The sequence below is a fragment of the Oryzias melastigma genome, linkage group LG16 (genome assembly GCF_002922805.2).
Source record: "Oryzias melastigma strain HK-1 linkage group LG16, ASM292280v2, whole genome shotgun sequence".
In the NCBI taxonomy this organism is placed as follows: Eukaryota; Metazoa; Chordata; class Actinopteri; order Beloniformes; family Adrianichthyidae; genus Oryzias; species Oryzias melastigma.
In genome coordinates, this window is record NC_050527.1 from 6,691,368 (window position 1) to 6,699,058 (window position 7,691).

The window sequence follows — 7,691 nt, forward strand, 5'->3', positions numbered from 1 at the left end:
TTGTGGATATCAGACAATTCTTAGAGTATCAAAATAAAGCCAGAAATTGTCTCATAACTCCTAAACTCTCCTGAAATGTGTGTTTGTGATTGGATGGTTAAATTTCATAGAATTGCTATATGCAATAAAAGTAATTGCCCTGACCTAGATAGGGGTGCACGCTGCACACGACAGTCCTTTGGGCACATTTTTCTGTCGCTCTGCAGCTCCCATATTAGACGGTGATACCAAAGGTTAGCATGCTGACTACCATACAACAGGAAAAAGAACAGAAAGGGTTTTGTTCTTTGTGTTTCCCTTATCAATGGCATTTAGGTCTCACAGTCTGCCAGGCCATCCCAGTGTAAAATTGGCTAAGATAAACATACATCAGTTACTATAAATATATTAACTTAAATTAAAGAAAAAGTAAAAAAAAAATCAACTGTGAATTTTATCATCAACCACAAGTTGTGATATTAATTGAATTATTGTTAAAGTGAATCGTTACACTTCCTACTATAAATTTGAACTGATTAGAGTTTAAATAGAAAGATGAACTAGAAATATAAACTCTAACGATTTCATATTTTGCAAATGTATAAAGGCCTAATAGATTTAATTTTAATTATATCTGTTCTGCCTGGTTGTGCGTAAAAAATGTAATATTGCCTGATGAACCACAGATCCTTCAATGTATGCAGGATGCTGGGAATTCTTCTGAATCAATCCGTGGTGTTTAGGGCCCTTTATGGAGCTGCGGTCTACCAGGAAGCTGCATGAGTAGTTAAAACGATGGGAGCAAGATAAACACAGTTAACTTTTAACAAATAATTGTACATATATGGACTAACAGAGACTTTGACTAATAAATTCCTATCTGTGTTAAAAAATGCTTATCACACTAAATTTGATTGAAGACAGTTTTATAGATGAGTTTGGTGTTGATCTTTCATAAAGAAAATCCAGTGTATCATTGTTTTATTAAACATTGCAGATATGTCTATGATTAAAACATATAAGATTTCAACATAAAGTCTAAAATCTACAATAAGAAACTGGAGTTTTAACAGAATAGAAGTATATTTTCCTCTGAAATACATAATTTTGAAGATCATAAAATCATTACATTTGGAAATATTCTCTCATTGATTTTTACAAATAACGTTTCTTGTAGTTACTTGAATATCTTAAATTAATATTTCTTTTAATTTTAAACTAGTCAGCTTCTATGTAAATCCCAACCCAATACGAGCAACATTTATGTTCTTCTACCGGAAGCGTCGCGTGCATCAACTTCCGATGTCACGGGGTACCTGGGAGTCGGAGCAAAAAAGCGGGCACAACGAAATCTTTGCTGTTTTTTGTAGACTTTAAACACCAGAAGGCGTAAACATTTGGATTATATCGTCACATAACCACATACTGTGGGGTTGTGACGAAGCTGGATTTGCATCGGGCTTCAAAAAGAGTCTCATTCATTCGGATTTCGTAGCCTAGCTAGCTAGCAGACGAGCCTCCTCGGCGGTGTGGAGCAGCGGGCCTTTCTTCTGGACTTTGCTACAAGCTAGTTAGCTGCCATTAGCGGGCTAACACAAGCGAGCACGTTTTTCATTTTATCGTGGTTGTATCTGTTACATTTGAACAAATACCACATTGCTAATGTGTGTGATACCACCTATCGTTTGGTAGGTTTGTTTTTGAGCTGTGTTTTCGCTTTCCGAGGTGAACTTTTTCGAAGCGCTATCACCGAGGCGCTTGCATTTCAAAGTGCTCACTTTCTTGCTAGCTTAAGCTAGCCTCCGCCAACCGAACAACGCCGTCTTCGAAGGCGTAGTAGTAGGCTTCAATCCAGAGATGTCGGATTTTGACGAATTTGAAAGACAACTGTCTGAGAACCATCAAGGTAAATGAACTAATTGCAGGTTTAGTAATGATGGAAAACGATGTACTTTTTCATTTTAATCGCTCTGAGGTAACCCGTCGTGAACGTGTGTGTTTACTGGCCTATAGTCAAATAGCCCCTAATGTGCACAACAGCTTTACAGCTATCGATGTTTATCCTGTAATCTGGTTTTGTTCTAATGTTGCATCATACTATTAACATTCAAATGTTTTATTTTTTTCATTATATCCTTGAACTCTCACAAAGTCCAACGTGGTATTTTTCATTGGCACTTTGTAGCTACTTAAACTACAATGGACGATTCATGTGGCGTGTAATAAACACTTTGCCGTGCATACTGTCATTGAATTATCATTCACCCTCTTGTGCCAAAATTCATTTTTAAAAGTAAAGATTTTCTCTGCTCCTTTCAGTTTCATAATTTACCCTCACATACTGCGTTATTCTTCTCTTTTTTAGCTGGTTGCCTATACTATACAAATAGTTGTAGTACTCCTTTTTTTTTTTTTTTTAAATCTTCTGTGGTGTATTTTATGACTTATTTTTTTTGTAGCACGATTAGGATTTACATTTACTTTTAAAAACCTTTTTTTCTCTGAAGTACCTATCAAACTTGGTAAACTTAACAGAGGAACTATGAATTACAAAAAACAATAATAATGAGAGCAAAATCAATAAATAAAATGTTACAAACCTAATTCTGTAGTTAAATTTTAACCTTTTTTTTTTTTTGCTCCCTTGAAGTCTACACATTGCAGTCAGGATTAGGAAAGTAGATGAGAGTAAAACAAATTCTACAAACATTGTTAGTATAACTGATGATTCTATATATTTAGACAAACTATCCACATTGCATTTCTTCTTTACATTCTTTCATAATGTTATTATTTTTTACCGCACATTCTGACATAAAGAAGTCATTTTAGGATATATTTTGAAGTAGCCTGTTTTGTGTAAGTTTACCTTCTATACTGCTATCATTTTTTCTACAACTTAACTCATATTTCCACTTTGCGTTCATACCGGTAAGACCGTTTATGAGAATTTGTGAACTTCTCTGAATTCTTCTTTTCTTTTCAGAATCTTGTAGTTTTAACGAAAAGCACTTTTGTGAGTACACCTAATATAAAGTGAATGTGTTGCTGTGCATTTTTGGCTCAGAAAGGGACAAAGAGAACCGCCACCATCGTCGGTCTTCGTCCCGCAGCCGGAGCAGAGAGAGGAAGAGGAGGAGCAGAGACAGGGATAGACGCAGCAGGGACCGCCGTGGGGACAGTAAGGAGCGGAGACACCGGCGCAAGTACGTACATCTGAAGTCTCACATCAGTTTAAAAAAATTAGTCCACTTTGGCTAAAAACAAAGACAAATCTACCATCACCTCTGCAACTGCTTCAGTATAATTCCTGCATTGTTTAAAATTAACTTCATTGTTCACCCAAATTCACCAGGTTTGTTTGTTCTCGTATGCTTTTCAAATCAGAAGTGAATTCTTGCTTTTTGATGTAAAATGGCATTTATATTCAAGTGTGATTAGAAATTCGGCATCAACTCTTAAATTTTCTGTGTTTTACTTTTTTTTTTATTTCTGTCCAATTTAAAAACTTTATTAAAGTGTATTAAAATGTTGTAATGTATGTTCTTTTCCTCTCTGAACATTTGAACTTTATGGTTTTTAAGTTTAGTGACCAAACACAAAACTAACCGACTGTGATGGAAGACTCTGCTGCTTTTGTAGCTACAATCATAGCGATCTTATTCGTACCATAATGCATATTCTTTGTAATGTTTCCATATTCAACAGTTTCACATTTTTAGCATCTTTGTATATTGCGACGACAAACTGTGCTGATTTTGTGTGATTCTGTAAGTCGCGTAATTAAGTGCTGCACTTTTGTTTTACACATATTTATTTTTGATAAATTTATTTTTTGTAATGTTGGAATCCTGGCTCAAAAAGTTTATTTGAGCCATGTACAAAATCTAAATCTCTTCCTCCAATTTGTCATTTCAGCTCACCATCCGCCTACCCCCAAGAAAACACTGCAAGGTAACAGAAAACTTACACAAAGAAACTGTGCATTAACACTTCTATCACTCTAAACACAATTCACAAATTTTTACGTTTTTTTTTCAAGGATTCCCCATTTTTTTGTCTATCTCGTCGCTTTTATTATGTTTAAATTGATGCAACCCTCTTCAAAAAAGGTTTTTTTCCCCTTAAACAGCCGATCTCCCCACCGTGAAAAGAAGAAGAAGATCAAGAAGTATTGGGATGTTCCTCCTCCTGGTTTTGAGCACATCACTCCCATGCAGTACAAAGCCATGCAAGGTAACTCTAACGTTTCCAGTGGTTTTAAAACCCAAACATGTACCCATAGATGCTAAAAAAAAAGTGCCTTATCTCTGAAATTCCCATGCAGCTGCAGGCCAGATCCCAGCCACAGCTCTCCTGCCAACCATGACTCCAGATGGACTGGCTGTCACTCCCACTCCTGTACCTGTAGTGGGGAGCCAGATGACCCGACAGGCCCGTCGGCTTTATGTGGGTAACATCCCCTTTGGTATCACAGAGGTAAGTCGTGGGAAAAATAGCAGAAATTTTCCAAACTAAATTACAATTCAAGCAAAATGATTTCAATTTTATGTCTTTCATTTCCCTGTTTAGGAGTCAATGATGGATTTCTTCAATGCTCAGATGCGCTTGGGTGGTCTCACTCAAGCCCCCGGCAACCCTGTTCTTGCAGTACAGATCAACCAGGATAAGAATTTTGCCTTTCTTGAGGTTAGAAAGGAGCCCTGCATACCGTCGGCGACGCCCTTCCGTTTGTGCAAATCTTCATTTAACATCATCCCGGCACGTTTCATTGACTTTGGTTTCTTTGCAGTTTCGTTCAGTTGATGAAACTACACAGGCAATGGCCTTTGATGGCATCATCTTTCAAGGCCAGAGTCTGAAAATCCGTCGTCCACACGATTACCAGCCCTTGCCTGGCATGAGCGAGAACCCCAGTGTCTATGTGCCTGGTACACAGACAATTAATGGTTTTTAACTCTAAATTTTTGTGGCAAAATTTCAAAATTATCACAAAGTTACTCCTTGAGGGTTTTATTTTTGTGAATTTTGATTGCCCTTGTTTTTGCTACTATGGATCGTCTAGGTGTGGTGTCGACTGTGGTACCAGACTCGGCTCATAAGCTCTTCATTGGGGGTTTGCCCAACTACCTAAATGATGACCAGGTCAGTGTGTCTCTTTTTAGGGGGGAAAAAAAGAGGAAATTTGAGTTTACTTAAAAAACGTTGATGTTTGTGTTTTAGGTGAAGGAGCTGTTGACATCCTTCGGGCCTCTGAAGGCCTTCAATCTGGTCAAAGACAGCGCCACAGGCCTCTCCAAAGGATACGCTTTTTGCGAATACGTTGACGTCAACTTGAACGATCAGGTAGACGATCTCGACAGTGAAAATTCTCCATCGCTTCTTCTGAACTGCACGCTTAGGCTCTGATGTTTCTGCAGGCTATTGCAGGACTGAATGGCATGCAGCTCGGAGACAAGAAGCTGCTGGTGCAGAGAGCCAGTGTGGGATCCAAGAACGCTACTCTGGTGTGTATACAACAAATATATGTCGACCTTTTCTTCATTTTCATTTAAATCCAACATTTCTCATAAACTTTTGTTCCTGTTTCAGACGAGTATAAACCAGACCCCAGTGACACTGCAGGTACCAGGCCTGAACAGCTCTGTGACTCAGATGGGAGGCCTCCCCACGGAGGTGCTATGTCTGATGAACATGGTGGCCCCCGAAGAGCTCCTGGATGATGAGGAATATGAGGAGATCGTGGAAGACGTCAGGGAGGAGTGCGGCAAGTATGGCCAGGTGAAGAGTATTGAGATCCCCCGTCCTGTGGACGGCCTGGAAGTTCCTGGAACTGGCAAGGTAGGCAGTCGCACAAAAGAAACATACTTAAAAAAAGTTTTGTGAACTCCATCATAATACCATTTTATTTATTTATTCTACAGATCTTTGTGGAATTCACTTCGGTTTTCGACGCCCAAAAGGCCATGCAGGGGCTCACAGGGAGGAAGTTTGCCAATAGGGTGGTGGTGACCAAATACTGCGATCCAGACGCTTACCACCGCCGGGACTTCTGGTAGAGGAGGCATTGAGAAGAGGAGCAGGGGGTGGGGAGGGAGGTAAGGGGACATCATGTGTATTACCCGTTTCAAAAGCCTAAATTGATTTGTTGGGGCAACATTTCACATAGATCTTGGATTAATAATCCCTTTGACAAATGGCTTCGGTGACGTCCAGATAATTATTTGAGATCTATGGGGATGTGTCCAGCAGTGAAATGTTTGATTCGGAGGAGGGGGGGTGTAAATGGAATGCATAGATTTGGGAGGTAGTCATGTAACCGGGTGGGAAGGGACAATTTCTCAGAAATGTGTGTAATACTTTGGCCAGGGGGGGTTAATGATTTTTTTTTTTCTTTTTTATACTTTGAGACGAGGATGTCATTTAGGGTGGGAGGGGGGCGCAACTCTTTAGGGTTTGTATTTAAATGGAGGTAGCCTGTTTTAAGAACGTTAGGGAGCTGCTGTAGAAAATGTACTGGATGATTCAGGCCAAGAAGGATGGAAAAAAGAAACAAAAAAACAACAGAAGTGTGTGTTTCTGAAAGGAAGATGTAGGGGAGATGAAGAGGATTTTCATTTGACCACCTAATGTAGATACACCGTAGCTGTAACGCCATCCTCAGAATTTGTCGGAGAGGCTTTTCTGTTTTAGATTTATTCCTTCTTTTTATGCTTTCATCTTTTCCCCCCTTCAGGACGGTTGTTGTTTGACTGGACCTGTTCTGAATGTTGTAATTCTTCAAATACTGTGCGTCGCTTCACTGATTTGAGCTGTGATATCATATATTCAATTAGCAAAAGTTCATTATTTTTACATCCTTAGCTTTAACTTTACCCATCCAGTCTTTTCTGAACAGCTCCTTAACACGTGAAAAAGTTTCATCCAGGATGAAAAATAAAAAATTGGAGAATTCATATTGGTGGGGATAAATCTCCTCCTCACCAGCAAGCCTTAACCTTCATGTGGATTCGCCTGTGAAAGAAATTCGGCTTGCCCCCTTTATTCACTCACGGTCTGTAAGTTCAGTCTTTATTTTCAGTGTGTGTTTGTGTGTGTGTGCAACGTCTCACTTCTTTGACAAGACCAATAAACATGTAACTAACATCCACGTCTCATGTTGTTTTGCCGTTTAAAACTTTTTTGCTGTTTTTGCCAACATTGAAGAGTTACTTTTTAAAAACCAGTTTTGTAAAATAAACAAACAAATTAACCAGCTCAAATTTAGCATGAAGTATCTTACAAATTTCATTGGTGTTAAAAGTTAATCTACCAGTAAATTTAAGATGTTTTCTGTGCGGAGGATAAAGCTGTAGAATATAAGCCTGCATGTCTCATCTCCCTTATCATCTTCCTTTAATTCTGAGGACCACACGTTCACACTGTACGGGCTCGTGAAAACCTAAGCTTCTTCTTTGATACTTCAGCCATCATTGCGGTGTCAGTTATAACACATTTGAGATGTTACTCTACTTTCTGAAATTCTGCTTTTTCTGTGTCTGTCTTTAAAAAAAAAAAAAGAAAAAAAGGTTTTTATTTCAGTGGGAAAAAAAATAAAATGTGATTTCTCAAATGATTTAACCGAAAAATCCACATTTAGTTTATTAAGGCAAAAAGCAAGTCTTTCATTTGTCCACTATGTTTCCAAATGTTGATTAAAAACTGAATTTACA

General features: G+C 38.4%; 1 protein-coding gene across 5 annotated transcripts; it reads left to right on the forward strand.

The window, feature by feature from the left end:
* Window positions 1-1,259: 1,259 nt before the first annotated feature.
* On the forward strand, window positions 1,260-7,691 carry u2af2a (U2 small nuclear RNA auxiliary factor 2a). 5 transcript variants are annotated; one of them, XM_024266960.2, is made up of 12 exons: window positions 1,260-1,885; window positions 3,041-3,185; window positions 3,898-3,933; window positions 4,112-4,215; window positions 4,307-4,458; window positions 4,552-4,668; window positions 4,772-4,928; window positions 5,036-5,124; window positions 5,203-5,325; window positions 5,400-5,486; window positions 5,572-5,820; window positions 5,904-7,691. In XM_024266960.2, exons 1-12 carry the CDS (start codon window positions 1,837-1,839, stop codon window positions 6,036-6,038), a joined length of 1,443 nt encoding a protein of 480 aa, XP_024122728.1. In that variant the 5' UTR covers window positions 1,260-1,836; the 3' UTR covers window positions 6,039-7,691. The 5 variants fall into 5 exon arrangements, with proteins under 5 accessions (XP_024122728.1, XP_024122729.1, XP_024122730.1 ...); XM_024266961.2 differs by having other exon boundaries at window positions 5,045-5,124; XM_024266962.2 differs by having other exon boundaries at window positions 4,772-4,910.

What these genes read in the sequence shown, in the direction of transcription:
- u2af2a (XM_024266960.2), top strand. Translation starts at nt 1,837, where the DNA reads ATGTCGGATTTTGACGAATTTGAAAGACAACTGTCTGAGAACCATCAA. An exon ending in TCCCCTTTGGTATCACAGAG is followed by an intron (nt 4,459 to 4,551) that starts GTAAGTCGTGGG and finishes TTCCCTGTTTAG; the next exon opens with GAGTCAATGATGGATTTCTT. An exon ending in TGGTACACAGACAATTAATG is followed by an intron (nt 4,929 to 5,035) that starts GTTTTTAACTCT and finishes TTGCTACTATGG; the next exon opens with ATCGTCTAGGTGTGGTGTCG.